At 41.7% G+C, this 20,459-nt stretch overlaps 1 protein-coding gene across 2 annotated transcripts in view; it reads right to left on the reverse strand.

The window, feature by feature from the left end:
- The window catches only part of cwc15 (CWC15 spliceosome associated protein homolog), a 34,036-nt gene extending 26,328 nt beyond the window's left edge, over positions 1-7,708 (reverse strand). The window contains exons 1-4 of one of the 2 annotated variants that reach the window (XM_072263407.1): positions 7,602-7,689; positions 4,715-4,762; positions 4,154-4,312; positions 943-1,055 (exon numbers count right to left, since the gene is read on the reverse strand). In XM_072263407.1, coding sequence (XP_072119508.1) covers positions 943-1,055; positions 4,154-4,284 — 244 coding nt within the window. In that variant the 5' untranslated portion in view covers positions 4,285-4,312; positions 4,715-4,762; positions 7,602-7,689. Of the gene's footprint in view, positions 1-942; positions 1,056-4,153; positions 4,313-4,714; positions 4,763-7,601 lie in introns of both variants that reach the window. The other variant, XM_072263406.1, reaches the window with a different exon arrangement.
- Between the last annotated feature and the right edge of the window lie 12,751 nt (positions 7,709-20,459).

The following is a 20,459-nucleotide window of genomic DNA, read 5'->3' on the forward strand; positions in this document are numbered from 1 at the left end:
TCAATATCCAGATTCTATTAAGTTCTATTTTGATTGAGGATATATATTAAGTAATTGGGCAAAGATCTGACAAATGCAATAGGATGCGGGAAAAAATATACAATTGTCTGTCAATATCCAGCACGGGTAAAAAAAAAACCCTCCCCACCTATGAGCACATCTGCACAGAACACTATCACAGGAAAGCAGCATCCATTTAAAACAGTGATTACCTCTCAACCATCAGGCTCTTGAAGGGGATAAATTCATTTGCCCCTTCACTGAACTGCTCCTACAACCTACGGATTCACTTTAAAGGACTCTTCATCTCGTGCTCTCAATATCTAATGTTTATTTATTTATTATTATTACTGTTTCTTTCTTGTTGTATTTGCACAGTTTGTCTTTTCCCCACTGGTTGAACACTGAAGTTGGTGCAGTCCTTCATTGATTCTACTATGGTTATTGTTCTACGATGGATTTATTGAGTATGTCCACAGGAAAACACATCTCAGGGTTGTATATGGTAACATACATGTTACTTTGATAATAAGTTTACTTTGAAGCAAGAAAAAATTTAAGACAGCACTGTATCTAGATTGTCAGAGATGGCATAGCTGAGGTTCAAGGCAAAGAATCAGAATGGTTACAGCACAGAAGGTGCTGTTTGTCCTATCATGTCCGTGCTGGCTTTCTACTGGATCAACTCACTAGTGGAACTAGTCCCTTCTCCCAAATCATGTAAGTTTCCCCCATTTATTTATCTAATCCCCTCCTGAAGCCTAAACAGAAACTGAATAAAAATATAAGTTTCTCTTCCTGCCACTCAAATCTTTTCTGAACCCCCTTTAATATCGTTATAACCTTCCTGTAATATGGCAGACAGGAATTGAACAGAACACCACTAAAATTTAATTTTAATTCCAAAAGAAATCTTGTTCATAAAAGAAAGTTATTTCATACCTCTGGGTGGTCGATCTCTGTTCTTTTCGCGCACTGCCACACGTTCTCTCTCCTCCAAATCCCTGCGGAAGTCACGGCCACGCAGCTCTTCAGGCACATCCTGGGTCGGTTGTCTGCAAGTATGTATTGTTGTGTGGGATTGATATATCTATGCAGAGGCATTTCATTTAAAACCAAGGTAGAACAATCTACTAGTCTCAGAGACCAGAAGGTAGCTGTGTCTCAGACTAGTTGATTCCTGATATGCTTTTAATCTTTTAAGACTCCTGCTCCTTTAAGCAAAAATAATCTCTGCAGCTGTGACTTGGTGTGTTACTCCTCTGTCCAGTGCAACCATTGGTACATAGACTACAACATCTCCCCATAGAATAGGGGTTCTCGACCTTTTTTATGCCATGGACCTCTCCAATAACAAAGTGGTCCACGGACCCCAGGTTGGGAACCCCTGCCCTGCACCTATTTTAAAGATCAGTGGAAATGACTCTCACTCTGTGCAAGGTGTTGTTAGCAGTGCTGTCTGTACTATAATACTGGAGCAATTGACCAGGTGAAAAAAATCAACTGCATGTCCTTTATTACTAAGCAATATTTTAAAAATTACCAAGGTGATGTTTGTTTCAAAACTTTAACAGCAGCCTGTAATATCTAGTTGTTTTTCTTTAATCATTCTCCCAACCCTATCAATTCAATTCTGTTTAGAACATAGAACAGTACAGGCCCTTCGGCCCACAGTGTTGTGCCAACCCTCAAACCCTGCCTCCCATATAAATTCCTCCATATACCTATCTCAGTCTCTTAAACTTCACTAGTGTATCCGCCTCCACCACTGACTCAGGCAGTGCATTCCATGCACCAACCACTCTCTGAGTAAAAAACCTTCCCCTAATATCCCCCTTGAACTTCCCACCACTTACCTTAAAGCCATGTCCTCTTGTATTGAGCAGTGGTGCCCTGGGGAAGAGGCGCTGGCTATCCACTCTATCTATTCCTCTTATTATCTTGTATACCTCTATCATGTCTCCTCTCATCCCCCTTCTCTCCAAAGAGTAAAGCCCTAGCTCCCTTAATCTCTGATCATAATGCATACTCTCTAAACCAGGCAGCATTCTGGTAAATCTCCTCTGTACCCTTTCCAATGCTTCCACATCCTTCCTATAGTGAGGTGACCAGAACTGGTGTGGCCTAACCAGAGTTTTATAGAGCTGCATCATTACATCGCGACTCTTAAACTCTATCCCTCGACTTATGAAAGCTAATACCCCATAAGCTTTTTTAACTACCCTATTCACCGGTGAGGCAACTTTCAGGGATCTGTGGACATGTACCCCGAGATCCCTCTGCTCCTCCACACCACCAAGTATCCTGCCATTTACTTTGTATTTTGCCTTGGAGTTTGTCCTTCCAAAGCGTACCACCTCACACTTCTCCAGGTTGAACTCCATCTGCCACTTCTCAGCCAACTTCTGCATCCTGTCAATGTCTCTCTGCAATCTTTGACAATCCTCTACACTATCTACAACACCACCAACCTTTGTGTCGTCTGCAAACTTGCCAACCCACCCTTCTATCCCCACGTCCAGGTCGTTAATAAAAATCACGAAAAGTAGAGGTCCCAGAACAGATACTTGTGGGACACCACTAGTCACCATCCTCCAATCTGAATGCACTACCTCCACCATGACCCTCTGCCTTCTGCAAGCAAGCCAATTCTAAATCCACCTGGCCAAACTTCTCTGGATCCCATGCCTTCTGACTTTCTGAATAAGCCTACCATGTGGAACTTTGTCAAATGCCTTACTAAAATCCATATAGATCACATCCACTGCACTATCCTCATCTATATGCCTGGTCACTTCCTCAAAGAACTCTCTCAGGCTTGTTAGACATGATCTGCCCTTCAAAAAGCCATGCTGACTGTCCCTGATCAGACCTTGATTCTCTAAATGCCCAGAGATCCTATCTCTAAGAATCTTTTCCAACAGCTTTCCCACCACAGAAGTAAGGCTCACTGGTCTATAATTACCCGGACTATCCCTACTACCTTTTGTGAACAAGGGGACAACATTCGCCTCCCTTCAATCCTCCGGTACCATTCCCGTGGACAACAAGGAAATAAAGATCTTAGCCAGAGGCTCAGCAATCTCTTCCCTCACTTCGTGGAGCAGCCTGGGAATATTCCGTCAGGCCCCGGGGACTTATCTGTCCTAATGTATTTTAACAACTCCAACACCTCCTCTCCCTTAATATCAACATGCTCCAGAACATCAACCTCACTCATATTGTCCTCACCATCATCAAGTTCCCTCTCATTGGTGAATACCAAAGAGAAGCATTCACTGAGGACCTCGCTCACTTCCACAGCCTCCAGGCACATCTTCCCACCTTTATCTCTAATCAGTCCTACCTTCACTCCTGTCATCCTTTTTTTCTTCACGTAATTGAAGAATACCTTGGGGTTTTCCTTTACCCTACTCGCCAAGGCCTTCTCATGCCCCCTTCCTGCTCTTCTCAGCCCCTTCTTAAGCTCCTTCCTTGCTTCCCTATATTCCTCAATAGACCCATCTGATCCTTGCTTCCTAAACCTCATGTATGCTGCCTTCTTCCACCTGACTAGATTTTCCACCTCACTTGTCACCCATGGTTCCTTCACTCTACTATTCTTTATCTTCCTCACTGGGACAAATTTATCCCTAACATCCTGCAAGAGATCTCTAAACATCGACCACATGTCCATAGTACATTTCCCTGCAAAAACATCATCCCAATTCACACCCGTAAGTTCTAATTTTGCCACATTATAGGAAAATTAAGAAGATATTGAAAGGGGTTCAGAAAGGATTTACCAACATTCTACTAACTCTGCTCTCCTGTTAGCTCACCATTAAAATGGAAAACATCACTGCATATTTTTAGGGTACTACAAACATTTCAAAAATATAACAAATAAGCTCAATACTTTGAATAAATTATAAATGTACATCATAGAAGTGGCTTAGGATTACTTGCTTATTTTACTTCAATCAGGAAACATAAAATATTTACCTCATATTCATCTTTTCATTTATCATTTAAATATTCAATTAAATACCATATTCTTGTTCAGCAAGAAAATCACAGACACAATTCTATTGTCATAGACTATCACTGGTCAATTAATTTGTTGCACAATTGAATGAAAAGAAAACACTGGCACAGGACGGTATCTTCTAACCTGTATTTTATTTTAGTGTGCGACGGAAGGTCACGACTCGAGTATTGCTTGGAAAGTTGACTCAGATCTCCTTCTCCTTTTCCCTTCCCTCCTCTAGCTGGTTCAAAAGTTGGTCGAGCAGCAGTTGTCATTTTTTAAATGCCCAATGTAAAATGTTTACTTGCAGAGAACAAAAGGTAGTCAGTGTTTATCAAAACATATGCACAACAAAAGATTATACTTCCTAAAGGTGAAGAAATACTTTCAACCAAGTAAATAAAGGCAACTTATTTTAAACCGTGCTTAAATACCATTACAAGAACAGAAATGTTATAAAGATTCAACAAGTCAAGCTGTATCAGTGAAGATAATTTGTTTTACTGTTCAACAGAACAGCACAGCACAGCAGTGTCCCTCTTGGCCCACCTTGTCTGCTCCAACCATGTCGCCAATCTAACCAATCCCATCTAGCTGGACAGGTTCTGTTTTCCCTTGCACGTCTGTCTAACCGCCTCTGGCACACTGTTATGTATCTGCTTCTACCATCATCTTAGAAGTGTGTTTTGGGGATTGGTCACTTACTTCTCTCAATGTGGGAAAAACAAACTCAATCTTCATAAGAACAATGACCTGAAATATTACAAACAAAAAAAAGTATGCAGATGCTGGAAATACAAGTCATATTAAGTCTCTTTGTGATTTCAATGAATGTTTACTGGCCTGCTGAATATTCTCTGCATTTGCATCAGTATTTTGCCTTTGCATTTTTATACAAGAATATCACTGTGGTAAAAGAAGTTAATAGGCACAGTATTTGTAAAAATAAAACATTGAAAATAGCTCCTGAAGAAAGGTCTCAGCCTGAAACGTCATTCATTCATTGCCACAGATGCCGCCTGACCTGCTGAGCCCCTCCAGCACTGTGTGTGTGTGTGTGTGTTGCTTTAGAAATTGCTTATTCCTTAACAGATGATTCTGTGTACGCTTACTTAAATTCTTCATTGGTTCAACCCATCTCTTGGACACTTGCACATTGTTTAGCAGAGCTAAGCAACTTTAGGTGGGTGGAGTTTTCTTTCGGGACGTCACATTTCATAACAAATAACAAAACTTTGTCCTACCACTCTTTCTCTTTATTGGCAGCCAAACTAACCATGTACTATCAGTTCAGTTCTACTTTCAACATTATCGTGCATAGACTTTTGACCCAAGGGAGTGCTGCTACAATTCTAATATCCTGTAATTATTATAGTTTGTTTTTAATAGGTCTCTTACATTTTTTGACAATTTTTTCCCATTGAGATTATCAATACTCCCATTCCATGCAAAGTTTCATTAATTATTTTGCATTCTGGTTCCATTCAACCAAGGTGAGTGTTTAGGTTGAATAATGAAGACCCACTAATAATGTTGGATTTTTATTCACAGAGACTGAACATCATTTAACAGCCAACACAGCTCACTCTAGTGGCAAACCTTACATTGTTAACAGGTTGACTAATATCTGACATAGAAAGATCAACATTTTAACCCTGAAATTTCTGCAAATCATTTATGGAAGAACTTCTGACAACGATTCTCATCCCCCCTTCCCCCACGTTTTTAAACCTGTTTGTCAGAAACTACAACAGGGGTAAGTGCAGATCATTACTCAAAACTCAAAATCCTGTTGAAATGATCCCAATAGCCATTTGACACCCTGCCTGACCCATCCTTTACTCTGGGTCTTGTCATCCGAAGATCTGACAATATTACAAAACTCAGTCAAGCAGTTTTTGATGAGTAAATCCCATTTGAGATTAAGCCAATAAGGAGCAAATTACCCATAGTGGATTTACACAAAAAATGCTGGTGAACGCAGCAGGCCAGCACCCCTGACGAAGGGTCTCGGCCAGAAACGTCGACTGTACCTCTTCCTATAGATGCTGCCTGGCCTGCCACGTTCACCAGCAGTTTTTGTGTGTGTTGATTGAAATTCCAGCAAAAGCAGATTTCCTCGTGTTTGCATAGTGGATTTATCCTGTTTTGTGAAAACCCAGGTAACTTTCTAAGTTAGTATTCTGATACAAGGTTGTTGACCTGAAACATTAACGCTTTTCCCCTGCACAGATGTTATCTGAACATCCACAGTATTTCCAATTTTCATTTCAAACTCAAGAATTTTGATAATTAATTCAGGACAGAGAGAGAAGAGATAGGCAGCAGGATGACATGGAGTTAACCACAGTACTATCTTTATCTCCTGGCCTTTGGTCGGGAGCTGGGGCAGCCACTGCCAGGCTGCAGTCAGATTAGCAAAACATAACAGAAGTATAATCTCACTGATAAATTCTCATCACTAATTGAGAAAGAAGTGTGCTTAGTAACTAACCCGCAAATGAGCTGAAAATTCTAGGTTGGAACTACAGGGTGCATTGACTTTGCTAGAAGTTTGTGTAGACTTGCACGTCATCTAGAACTTCGACGAAACCTATAGATGCAAAGTATCCTGACTGATTGCATCACAGCCAAGTATAGAAACACCTGTGCCCAGGAATGGAAATGTCTACAGAAAACGGTGGATGCAGCCCAGTCCATCACAAGCAAAGTCCTCGCCACCACTGTGGAGCACTGCCACAAGAAAGCAGCATCCATCATCAAGGACCACCATCATCCAAGCCATGCTCTTTTCTCGCTACTATGATCGGGTAGAAGGTACAGGAGCCTTAGGTCCCATACCATCAGATTCAGGAACAATTATTACCCTACAACCATCAGGCTCCTGAACTAACGTGGATTGCTTCACTCACCTCAACACTGAACTGATTCCACAACCTACAAACTTACTTTCAAGAAATCTACAATTCATGCTGTTATTTTTTTATTTGCACAATTTGTCTTCTTTTGCACACTGATATTCTTTGTTTATGCACAGCTTTTCATAAATTCTATTGTTATTTATTTTCTTGCAAGTACCTATAAGAAAATGAAACTCAAGGTAGTATACCTCGTGACATATACGCACTTTGATAATCGTCCTTACAGAAATCCTAGCCAATGTTTGTCCCCTAATGAGCATCATTGTTCACCAATTCATGAATTGCCTGGTCACTATCAAGTTCTATGTTGGACCTTTATCTATACGAGAGATGTGAATGTTTGAATATCGGCTTGCTTTACTTCACCTGTGGAAAAGTGCGATATGGGAGGTGTTAGACCACCACCGCACCTCCAGTCCCACCCACCTCTTTCCTTCCGATCTTGGAAGGCTGCCGATGTCCCTCCGGTTTCCAGCTGCACCGGGGGGCCGTGACAGCGCCGTACACACAGTAAACACACGCCGCCAACCTACAGATCCGGAAACCAGCTTTAGCCGTGAGACTGCCAGGGCCACCCCATTCCCCCCCCTCTCTCCCGTACACGGTCTGCCCAGCCCAGACCCTGCCCCTGCCCCCGCCCCCGCAAGCCCGGTGCCGGGAGCGTCAGTTACCTGCAAGACCCACCAACCGCCCGCCGGCTCCCGAACGACGACCCCCGTTTCAGCCCCGGGCCGGCGCTCACTTGTCCCACAATACACCGCGCTACGGTGGCCGATTGGCGAAGGGAACCAAGCTGCCGCTTGATCTCTGCGGGTCAGAACTAGGACATGTGTAGAGGGCAAAGGCCCGCCGACCCTTCCTCCAGACAGAAAGATAGAGTGGAGATCGTAATGTCTTCAATATTTCAGTAATATCCTAAACACATTGTTTGATTAAGCATTCTTTGTTTCTTTGCATCATTCATTATATATAAGTATGTAAAAGCCTGTACGTCTTGTGTGAGCGCCTCGCTAAGAAAAAAAAGTAAAACAAGGTAGACAAATAACCAGGCTCCTATGCTTTTTAAAAAAATATTGGCTTGCTTTAATTTGCCTCTGGAAAAGTGCAATATGTGAGGTACCAAAAAAAGGCAGAAAAAGGACGAAATTAACAAGCAATGAGTACAGCCAAGGGTTCATAAAAAGTGGCGTCTAAACAGCAACCAACCTGGCTGAACGAATTGTGGCAGGGGCTCACATACACCAGACCAATGCAGGTTTACAGGCGAAACTTGCAGAAAATGCAACAAAGTAGGTGTTATGTTTTATAACTTCAAAACATTAAACTAATTCAAAGGAAGACGGAGTCTGGGAATGCGGGTCTAACTTCGAGTTTACATTAAGCTCGCAGATATATGGTAGCATGATGACGTATACAATTCACATATTTATAACTCGTAATGAATGATCTTAATGAACAAGAATGCTTAATCAAACTATATACTGTACATACACACACATACAGGATTACTCAAATATTATTGAAGCATTAAATACACAACAGTAGGACATACAAAACATGTCAGACAAAAATAAATGGACTGCACAGGAAGTGAAAAAGATAAAAAGTCAAGTTGTAGTTTCAAAAAGAGCACTAATCTGCATGTTGTTGATGAAAAATCTGGTAAGGATGAGAGTGGCACAGGACTAGGTAGCCCTGAGATTTACAATGCAGAAACTAACGAGACAAGCAATGTGGCTTTCACCAGAACTGAATGGCAAATTGTTTAAAATGGAGTTGGACACTGACTCAGCTGTTTCAGTCATTCCATAAAATGAGTTTGAATGGCATTTCAAAGTTACAGAACTGAAGCCTGCAGATATCCGACTAACTACTTATACTGAAGAACAGAGGAACATCTGGAGAAACTTCTGAAGTGCCTTTTTCGCTGCCGCTGTTACTGTGCGATCCAGAATCTCCAGAGGGGAAGGCCCCAAATCCTCGGCTTTGCTTGTTGCTCGGCAGCCGGGACGGGGTCGAAGCACTCAGCAGAGATTATGTTCGGTGCTCGGTGTCAAAGGGCTGGTCAGAGGCTCAAAGTTTTCGGATGGACTCGGAGTTGGCTGGGGTCAGGAGCTTCCAATGCATCGACAGTCGTCGGTGTGTGGAGGATTATGGCAGAGAGAGTTTCTCCCTTCTGCCGCCTGCTATGGAGGACTAGGAAGTCGATCGGAACTTTTGAGACTTTTTTTTACCGTTCCCATGGTTTTTATCAAATTATGGTATTGCTTCGCACTGCTGTAACTATATGTTATAATTATGTGGTCTTGTCAGTGTTAGTCTTTGATTTGTCCTGTACTTTTGTGATATCACTCAGGAGGAACATCGTATCATTTCTTAATGCATGCATGCATTTCTAAATGACAAATGAGGACTGCACATTCTCATAATCTAATCTAATCTAAAGATAACTCCTGTGAAAATGATATTTGTAACAGTGAAATACAACAACCAACAAGCCACATTGGGTAGGTGGTAAAAACACATGGGCCAGCATTGTAAGGCTGTGATTGGCTGAGACAACTACAACTTGATTGGAGGTCCATCCACATTCAGTCAACTGAAAGCAAATTAAGAAAAGGTACTGGGTAATGAAAGGGTTCAAGGATGGCATTGGTGTTAGATGAAAATGCCACAGCCAGGTTTTACAAAGTCCATCCGGTTCCTTCTATCAACTATGGTAAGGTAGCCAGTGAGCTAGATTGTATGGAGGCTGAAGAAATTCCTTCCAAGGTTAAGTGGGCAACACCAGTGCTTTCAGCAGCCAACAAGGATTGGTCTGTCAGGACAAACAAGAGAAAATCTGCAGATGCTGGAAATCCAGAGCAACACACAGAAAAATGCTAGAGGAACCCAGCAGGCCAGGCAGCATCTATGGAAAAGAGTACAGTCGAAGTTTCGGGCCAATGGTATGAACATCGATTCCTCAAACTTCTGGTAATGCCTCCCCCTCCTTCACCCATTCCCTATTCCCATTTTCCTCTCTCACCTTATCTCCTGATTTAATTACAGTAAAAATAATTTTAGAGTGTACATTAGTAGTCCAACCATTCACTACATTGCTCTTCACCTTTCAGTGAGATGGCTGGGCTTGGAGCATTGATATCAGCTTCTCAACATCAGGCTGAATGACACTCAGACACAGTCTCAGTACCCCATGTTCAGTCAATTACAGTCTGTTTCATTGTTTTGAAAGAAGTTGGGCAACTACACTGAAACTGCACTTCACTAAGTATGTTGTTGGAAAGGCAATAAAGAAAATTTTGACCTCTCTCCATGGTGCAGGATGGCATTCGGCACTTTCTTTCTGCAACCAAAAGTTGTGATATGATTTTTTGAACCTTGGCTTCAGCTGAAAGTCATTTTGCAGTGAGATCAGTTCTTCCTCCATCCTTCCTGTTAATTGCTCATTACAAGTGCTCAGGAATGGATTTATCACCCAATCTGGAATTTGGATCAAGAGAACATCCTGAAATCAATCTCTGTGACATGTCTTTATGCAGCTGTCCCAGCTGGGTGCAGTGTACTTGAAGATCATCATCTTTCTCTTCCGACTCAGGGAGGCTCGGAAATCCTGAAAGGTTGTGAAAGACAATAGATTCAGCTTGGACAGAAATGTGGAGATGACTAATTTGACTTTGATAAGATTCACATCATTTCCTTGCAATTGAAGATTTATTTGTTTTGTGGTAGTTAATAGGTTAATCCTATGCTACTCAGTTAAGCCACTCCCACATGGGAAGAGTTCACATACTATACAAGCAGAGGGATCAATAAAGTTCAGTTGAATATCCTGCAAGGCTGGCATATGGGTATGCTCTGCACCATCCCTCAGTATCGAAGACAACTGTTTCATCCAACTTGGCAAATAATTCTGACAAATAAGCAATGTAATGCCTAATATTGTTGAATCGATTACTGAATGAAGCATTCAAGTCTTCAGATATGTTATCACAGTTTCAAAAAGCACATAAAAACATCTCAGGCAGTTTCTCTTGAAAGCTGTCTGACTTCTGTGTGCCACAGCAAATATTCAAACTGTTAATCATGTTCAATACAAACCTCTCAAAATAGTCGAGATATGAGAGCATTGAATTTGATTTTGTTTACTGCTGTAATAACCATATTTAATGATTTTTGCAACTTATCACTTAAGTTTTTTTGCGGCAAGATGTTTTCTGTGAATCACGCAATGAATAGTAAATATGCTTGATACAGCTTTTTCCAAGAAAGTAATACCTGACAGTAACATCCTGTCATTGATGGTGCCCCGTCTGTTGTACAAACAAGAACATTGGTGAGTGCAATGTCCTTCTCTTTGAAAAATTGCTCAACAGCTTGAAATAGACTCAACCTTCAGGATGCTGGTGGAACGCAGCAGGCCAGGCAGCATCTATAGGAAGAAGTACAATCGACATTTCAGTCCGAGACCCTTCGTCAGGACTAACTGAAAGAAGAGATAGTAAGAGATTTGAAAGTGGGAGGGGGAGGGGGAGGGGGAGATCCAAAATGATAGGAGAAGAGGGGGAGGTATGAAGCTAAGAGCTGGAAACTTGATTGGCAAAAGGGATACAAGGCTGGAGAAGGGAGAGGATCCTTTCATATCCCTTTTGCCAATCAACTTCCCAGCTCTTGGCTTCACCCCTCCCCCTCCTGTCTTCTCCTATCATTTTGGATCCCCTCCCCCCACACTTTCAAATCTCTTACTATCTCTTCCTTCAGTTAGTCCTGACGAAGGGTCTCGGCCCGAAACGTCGACTGTACCTCTTCCTAGAGATGCTGCCTGGCCTGCTGTGTTCCACCAGCATTTTGTGTGTGTTACTTGAATTTCCAGCATCTGCAGATTTCCTCGTGTCAACCTTCAGGATCTGTCCCCTTGCAAATGACAACTCTTGAACCATGTTTTTTCATCTTTTATGAAGTGAACATAACCAAGAAGCAAAGATTCATTGCCTGGGAAAGTTGACTCTTCCAACTGCAGAGCAAATTCTATAGTCCTAAGCATGTTGCACAGTGTGTCTTCCACCATTCATCCTCGATCACAGTTGTCGCTGAGTGGAAATGCTTTAATTATTTGGCCTGGTGACTTATGAAAAACTGTACTCAGGCCTCTCTTACTGTTGGCAGAATCAATTCTTTCCAGTTGTATGGGTCTTTCCAGATTCAGCATTGAACAATGAAATGTTGTATGAAGCATGTAAGCTATCACTGTTCTGTTGAGAAGTGCTGGCAAACATGTTTTGAAGTGTTTTCTGTTTCTGAAACCTTTCACAAAGTGACGGAAAATAAGTCAAGTTATTGCTTGAATTACCAGACTGTATTCTCTTCAAATGTTCAAGGAGCCTGGATGATTTCACTGCCTCATTTGAAAAAAACGTTTTCACACAACAGACACACTGGCTGCTTTTGGTTGCTTGGAGCTGGTATAAATCCTTATTTCAGATACTCCACTCTATACTGTATACACTTGTCTTTCATTTGGTCTGCTGCTGCCATTTTCATTATGGATTAATGACCACGGTCAGTCGCCTATTGTTTAAGTCCAACCCCAAGTGCTGCAATCAATAGAAGGGAAAGGTATGACGTTATAATAGCTTAGGCAGAAGCTGACCTTCTGCCTGAAGGGACGTAAAGTGTAGCAGCGGTATCTCAGTAGGGCCGCAAGCTGGAGAAATGTGGCCAAGACCATTCAAAAGGACAGATTCCAAACTTTACCCCATTGCATTGAACACCGTAGTTTAATTCACAAGATTTGTGTCACTACATGATTAAAGTATGGGAGTTGTACTAGCTAACACTGTACTACAGTAGTGAATGGCAATAATACATGGGAAGGGCCCAGAAATAATACAATCTTTTCAGTCCAGACTTCTCATATGCTAAATACTGAAATATCCTGCCAAAAGGTCTCAGCCCAAAACATTGACGGTTTACTCTTTTCCATAGATGCTGCCTGACCTGCCGAGTTCCTCCAGCATTTTGTGTGTGTTGCTCTGGATTTCCAGCATCTGTAGATTTTCTGTTGTTTGTGACAGAAGTGTTTTTCAACTATTATAACACACTTCGAGCAAAGTCTGAGAGAATGGCAAATTAGCAAGAGATGAGGTGATTACAAAATCATTGTAATCAATTATGTGGCACTGAAGATCAAATATTTATAATATGTAATTCATTTCTTAAATTCAGTTAGTAATCCCTCAGGTGCCCACTTACCACCACCTTTATCTTTATCCCCCCCCTTATAAATTCACACTGTCACCAGGGAGGCACTATCGCCCATTTTTGGAGCTACTAGTTTACGCCACCTTGCCGTTAACTCCTCCTGGATTCTACGACTCACATTAGAGTCATTTACAGCAGCTACTTAACATATAAAGCCATGTGTCTATGAGATACATAACAAAAACAGGTGGACCCTGGGGAAACACAGGTGATTACAGAGAAGATGTTCAAATTCCATTCAGACAGCACCAGTGGTCAGAACTGAACCCGGTTCACAGGAACTGTGAGGCAGTAACTCTGTTCGCTGTGCCTCTGAGGTAATGACCCAGAGCAGACCAGGTGGCTGAATGGAATGATATGCATACCTTGGGAATATTATCAAATCATTTCTGAAGAGCCACGCTACACATAAGATTTGCCATCATGGCCTTGTTCATTCTCCAGTTATTGTGGTAGCAGTTGAAAATCTCCCACAGAGGAAGGTGGGCGAGGCTTTGCTGGTAGATTTACTGCAAAAAGGTTCAGTATCACAGTATCATTCTCCTTCTCCCCATTAATTCTCAATGATTGCATTCAGTTTATGTTATCCAAAAAGAAAAAAAATTAAACTGGCATTTATATACTGCAGCCCCTTTCAGAATATTCTAAAGGATTTACAACTAGTGAAGTAGTTTTGAAACATAATCACTATGTTAATGCAGCAACATTGATTTGTGCACACCAAGCTCCCATGCACAAGTTTTTGGAATGTTGAGTAGCCGACGAAAGAAACTCAGAACATTGGGGCTAACTTTCCTACTCTCTCTGGAGCAGATGCAATCTTGATTTAGTTGCAGCTGGTAGCAGCTTAACCTTTATTCCATCAAGACTTTGGTGTGTTACTGAAAGCACAACCCAGTTCTATTCATATCCTGATTTGAAATAATTTCAGTATAAAATGAAGATCTGGCAAATGTATAATCACCCCTAAGCCAGTTAAATGCCACATTGGGGTAGAAAATTACAAAACAACTTTGTCCAAAGATGACAGAGCAGCAAGAAAATTAGAATCTGCCAATATATTGAGTTTGCCTAAAAAAAAACTCACCTTTACTCAGGTATTTCAGGGGAAAGATTGTTAGAGAAGAATGGATTATATCAAAGCTGCCATAAAATTTAAGAGGAGGGTGAGGTGATGACATAGCTGGGGACGTGGATGGTAGAAAATAAATTGGAAGTTGCCCGTTGTAACATTACAGATGGAGGACATGCATGATAAAATAAGGTCAGAAGACACAGAAGCAGATTAGGCCATTCAGCACATCCAATCTGCTCTACTGGACCATCATAGCTGATTTATTATCCTTCTCAACCTCATTCTCCTGCCTTCTCCCTGTAACCTCCGACACCCTTACTAGTTAAGAACCGATCAACCTCCCCTTTAAATATACCCAATGACTTGTCCTCCACAGACTTCTGTGGCACATATTCACCACCTTCTGTTTATGAAGGATGTCCTTCTATTCTGAGGCTGTGCTCTTTGGTCCTAGACTCCCCCACTATAGGAAACATTTCTCCACATCCACTCTATCGAGGCCATTCAATATTCGATAGGTTTTAATGAGATACCTCGCTATTTTACTAAACTCCAGCTAGTTCAGGCCTAGAGACATTAAACACTGCTTATACATTAACTGTTTGTTCCTGGGATCATTCTCGTGAACCTCCTCTAGACCCTCTCCAATGCCAGCACATCTATTCTTAGATAAAGGGCCCGAACTTCTCACAATACTCCAAGTGCGATCTGACAAAAAGCCTATAAAGCCTCAGCATTGCATCCTTGCTTCTATATTCTACTCTCGAAATGAATGCAAACGTTACATTTGCCTTTCTTACCACCGACCCAATTTGCAGATTAAACTTTCTCCTGTTGGAAATAATATTGCTTGATATTTGCATGACACGCATTTATTGGGTTTTTAACCAGCTGACATAAATATGATTGGAGAAATTGATCATTTCGTTTGTTAAACTTTCAGAAAAATTGATCAAATAAACAGAAGCAGATGGAGATGAGCGTCATGGAAGAAATTTAACGATGTCAAAAAAAATCCTATTCTTGTATGCGTCAGTATATGGTGTTTACTAGCATTCAAGTACAAGGTATCAATGGTTTCCAATGTATTTTTATCTTAAGTCATGCTCACTAGCAATCACACTTAGAAACAGGAAAAGTAACATCATGAGCCTCATTTGATTTGCAATGAATCATCAACCATTATTGATTTAATAAAACTGGTTTCGAAAATGTTGGTAAAACAGAGTCTCCTCTGATTGTAGGCTCTAGCCTCATTTTGGAAGAGCAACAATTTTTCAGTTAACGAAGCAGTTTGGGTTTACACAATGGATTGTAGGTCTTATCCTGGCCTGAGATTAGGCTGATTCTTGAGGGCAGCACTGAGGTAGTGAATCGAGAAGGACACTCAGTTATGTTCAATTCCCAGGGAAACCCTACAATATTACTCTTGCTTCTATATATACATTAACCAAAATAAACTTTATTCCTAATTTTAAAATATTTACTAAGTACAATACTTACATTCTTACATTTACAGTTAATTTGTTTATATTTTTAAAGAAACAATAGCGCTGATGTTACTCATGTGGCCTTGAGGGGTGGTGCAATAATTGACCCACCCGGCCCCTTCCTGTCCAATAGTGGAGAAACACTACACTGTGGTCCTTCCTCACCGAGCCCTTGCGGTGGCTGCACCAAATTCGAGTGCATCACTCAGTACACACTCCTGCAGCCTGCAATGTAGCATTTCTCTAGACATCACACTGTGTTGGCAGTCTAGTGAGTTCCGTGTAGACGAAAGAGAGTCTTTCGTCAAGTAGCATCTGATGTTCGTGTGTGTGTGTGTGTCCCTTGAAACAACCCGGAGTTCAGAGAACCCTCTGACTTGTAGCTGTTCAGGATGAGCTGTGATACAGACCCTTGCGTTTTTCTCCACACTCACTTTGCAAACCCACAGCCCACAGAGGGGTGAGCAACTGTCTTGTTCCCACTACCATATACTGGGGTGCAGCACACGTTGTGAGTAACATTCCGGGCATGCAGAAAGACTCTGACTGGGAGGGTCCCTCTCACCGCTAGCCAGGCAAATCCTGGTGCCTGCTGGTGAGACATGGCAATGAGGCATTCTGTCAGATGACCTGGACAGTCAGTTCAATGAACCACCCCATCGAGTGCTTCTCCTGCAGTGTTTGCAGGATGTTCTATGCTGTCCATTGCCTGATGGACTTGTACTCAAAGGTGTGTGTTGATCTGGATGACCTTTTCCATGAAGGACAGGTAGTGTGACAATGTCTCCCTTCTTGTTTTTTTTTACTATTTTTAATGGAGGTCGGGTTTGAGGACGTGATTTTAAGTTCTTTAACTCTACCTGTTTCCAAGTTAGCCCATTGCTTTGTTTTGCTTTTAGTTTAGTTGCACGGTGGGTTTTTTTTGGGGGGGGGGTGGGTTTTTTTTTCCTTTTCTCTATTGATATATATATATATAAAAATTAGTATACTATTATGTTACCTTAGTATGTTATGTTTAAATTACATTGTTTGTATCTTTTTTTTCTGTATTAATATCTCCTGTAATTTTATTATATTCTAACAGTGTATTAGTGCCTATATGGCTTACCTTTTTGTATACTTATTCAATAAAAAGATTTAAAAAGAAAGAAAGACAATGTCTGCTTCCGGTAAGGTGGTGATGTGTACAGATACAGTGACCACTCCAGGTGTACTCAAAGGTGTACTTTGATCATTCTGTACATCTCTTTTATGATCACAGGTCACTATTGGATATAAAGAACACCCATTACTGCAGGACTATCCCACCAACAAGCTGTTCAATAGGATGGAGCCAGATGTACTGCACACCGTTGCTGTGTTGTTGTTTGGACTTGTTGCATAACATTATGCCGAGACAATGCATGACCCAAAAAAAAGGTGAGAGTGATTGTCTTGGGATGTTTATTGCGATCGCAAGACCCTGTTGGGCATTGGTAATGTAGAATACTGCAAGTCTGTTTCACTGGTTCATTGGTGAGACTGGTGGTGCGGAAGCTGCATTGCTTCAATTGATGCATGGAAAAGGTCGTCGGGTCTTGGAGTCACCTCCTGTTGCGGTCATTGGTCAAGGGAACGCTGGGGCTGACTTTGTACTGCTGGATTTCATACTGGGTCGAAGTTGCCCCCCCCCCCCCCCCCCAGTGCTTGCTGGATACTGCTCTCCTGTGTTCGTTCAGTGCTGTCCTCCAGCGTTTGCTTTGGTAGAAAAACAAGCTGTACCACAACAATTTGGGGACTTGGGCTATATATTTTTTTTTCACTTTGCAACTATATGTTTTCTGAATTGTAACCATAAGTGTTATTTGTGCTAAGTGCTATGTATGGTATGTTGTGTGCTGTTGGTAACGTGTCTTGTGCTTTGGCCCTGGAAGAATGCTATTTTGTTTGGCTAGATTCATGTATGGTTGAATGAAATTTAAACTTGAAATTGAAGTGTCCAAACTACTGGGAAAATATGTGGCAATGTGGCCAGGCACATCTTTCACAACACTGGGGATAGATTGAACCTGGTCACATAGTGGCAGTTAGTGCTCATGTACTCACTGTGGGTTCCACACACATCCTGATGCAGACACACACATTGGTCATCAGGGTGAAGGCAACATTGGTACATTTTCCACTCATCCAGGGCATAGGTGATTTCCGAGCTGAAAGACCGAGGGGCATGCCACACCTGCATCTAGTACAGCAGCCCTGAGAGCACCTCACGCCTGATAACTGGGTTTTTCTCAGTTATCAGAAGGGAGTCTCCTCCCCACAGTTTCAATTTCTGTTTTACCTTCTCAATCCGTTCCAGCCAATTCCTGTTACACGCCTCTGCCCCTCTGAACCAGATCCCCAGCATCTTCACGTCACTAGGCCTGACAGTGATGGGGACACTAGCTCAGTTAGGCCAGTTGGCAAAGAGCATGGCCACACTCTTCATGGCCCATGATGCCAAATACAACTGGTCGTAGATGCTGATCAGTCTACGAACTGACTTCAGATCTAAGTAGAAGATGGTCCATGTACAAGGAGGTCTTTCTGAGGCATAGATAGAGTGGACAGCCAGTACCTTTTTCCCATACAGTTCTCCTTATATACCTTAACCCAAATTTTATAAAGCTGCAACATAACTTCCTAACTGTTGAACTCAGTGCCTCCACTAGTAAAGACAACTATGTCATATGCCTTCCAGTTTCAGGGACCCCCAAGATCACTCTGTACATCAGCACTGTCAAGGGTCCTACCATTAAGGGTGAACTACCCCTATATATTTGATCACCCCCAAAATGCAACACCTTACATTTGGCAATCTGCCATTTCTCCACTCATCTCTGCAACTGACTTATATCCATAGAAACCATAGAAACTACAGCACAGAAACGGACCTTTTGGCCCTTCTTGGCTGTGCCGAACCATTTTCTGCCTAGTCCCACTGACCTGCACACGGACCATATCCCTCCATACACCTCCCATCCATATATCTGTCCAATTTATTCTTAAATGTTAACAAAGAACCCGCATTTACCACCTCGTCTGGCAGCTCATTCCATACTCCCACCACTCTCTGTGTGAAGAAGCCCCCCCTAATGTTCCCTTTAAATTTTTCCTCCCTCATCCTTAACCCATGCCCTCTGGTTTTTTTCTCCCCTTGCCTCAATGGAAAAAACCTGCTTGCATTCACTCTATCTATACCCATCATAATTTTATATACCTCTATCAAATCTCCCCTCATTCTTCTACACTCCAGGGAATAAAGTCCTAACCTATTTAACCTCTCTCTGTAACTGAGTTTCTCAAGTCCCGGCAACATCCTTGTAAACCTTCTCTGCACTCTTTCAACCTTATTTATATCCTTCCTGTAATTTGGTGACCAAAACTGAACACAATACTCCAGATTCGGCCTCACCAATACCTTATACAACCTCATCATAACATTCCAGCTCTTATACTCAATACTTTGATTAATAAAGGCCAATGTACCAAAAGCTCTCTTTATGACCCTATCTACCTGTGACGCCACTTTTAGGGAATTTTGTATCTGTATTCCCAGATCCCTCTGTTCCACTGCACTCCTCAGTGCCTTACCATTAACCCTGTATGTTTTACCTTGGTTTGTCCTTCCAACGTGCAATACCTCACACTTGTCTGTATTAAACTCCATCTGCCATTTTTCAGCCCATTTTTCCAGCTGGTCCAAGTCCCTCTGCAGGCTCTGAAAACCTTCCTCACTGTCTACTACACCTCCAATCTTTGTATCATCAGCCAATTTTCTGATCCAATTTACCACATTATCATCCAGATCATTGACATAGATGACAAATAATAATGGACCCAGCACTGATCCCTGTGGCACACCACTAGTCACAGGCCTCCACTGTGACTAGGATATCCTGCTGTATCCTTTGGCTACTTCTACATTGTCCTCACCACCACCGACCTTTACATTGTCTGTGAAGTTACTAACTGATCCATCCACATTTTTATCCAGATCATATATCTGTCACTAGCGGCAGAGGTCCCAGTACAACAATGTATCACATGTACCCCTATAAGTTCAATCAATTTTGGGTATGTGTATTGAAATATGTATTTCTTCACATTATATTCAATTAGAGAAATCAAGTTTATTAAATCATTGAAACTGCCAAACAAAACATTCAACTTGAGAAGGAAAACACGAGGAAATCTGCAGATGCTGGAAATTCAAGCAACACACACACAAAAAATGCTGGTGAACGCAGCAGGCCAGGCAGCATCTATAGGAAGAGGTACAGTCAACGTTTCAGGTTGGGACCCTTTGTCAGGACTAACTGAACGTTAGTATCTTTTACTACAGGTTTCCCCCGCCATCCGAAGGTAGAACGTTCCTATGAAACAGTTTGTAAGCCGAAATGTCGTAAAGCGAAGAAGCAATTACCATTTATTTATATGGGAAAATTGTGTGAGCATTTGCAGACCCAAAAATAACCTACCAAATCATGCCAAATAACACATAAAATCTAAAATAACAGTAACATATAGTAAAAGCAGGAATAGTATGATAAATACACAGCCTATATAAAGTAGAAATAGTTTTCCACAATCATTACTGAACTGTTCTCTGTAGCGAAAATCTCACACAAGCGCCGTCGGCAGAAAATCTCATGCAAGCGCTTTTGGCAAAAACACTCTCTCCA

This window comes from Mobula birostris, chromosome 7 (genome assembly GCF_030028105.1).
Source record: "Mobula birostris isolate sMobBir1 chromosome 7, sMobBir1.hap1, whole genome shotgun sequence".
Taxonomy (NCBI): Eukaryota; Metazoa; Chordata; class Chondrichthyes; order Myliobatiformes; family Myliobatidae; genus Mobula; species Mobula birostris.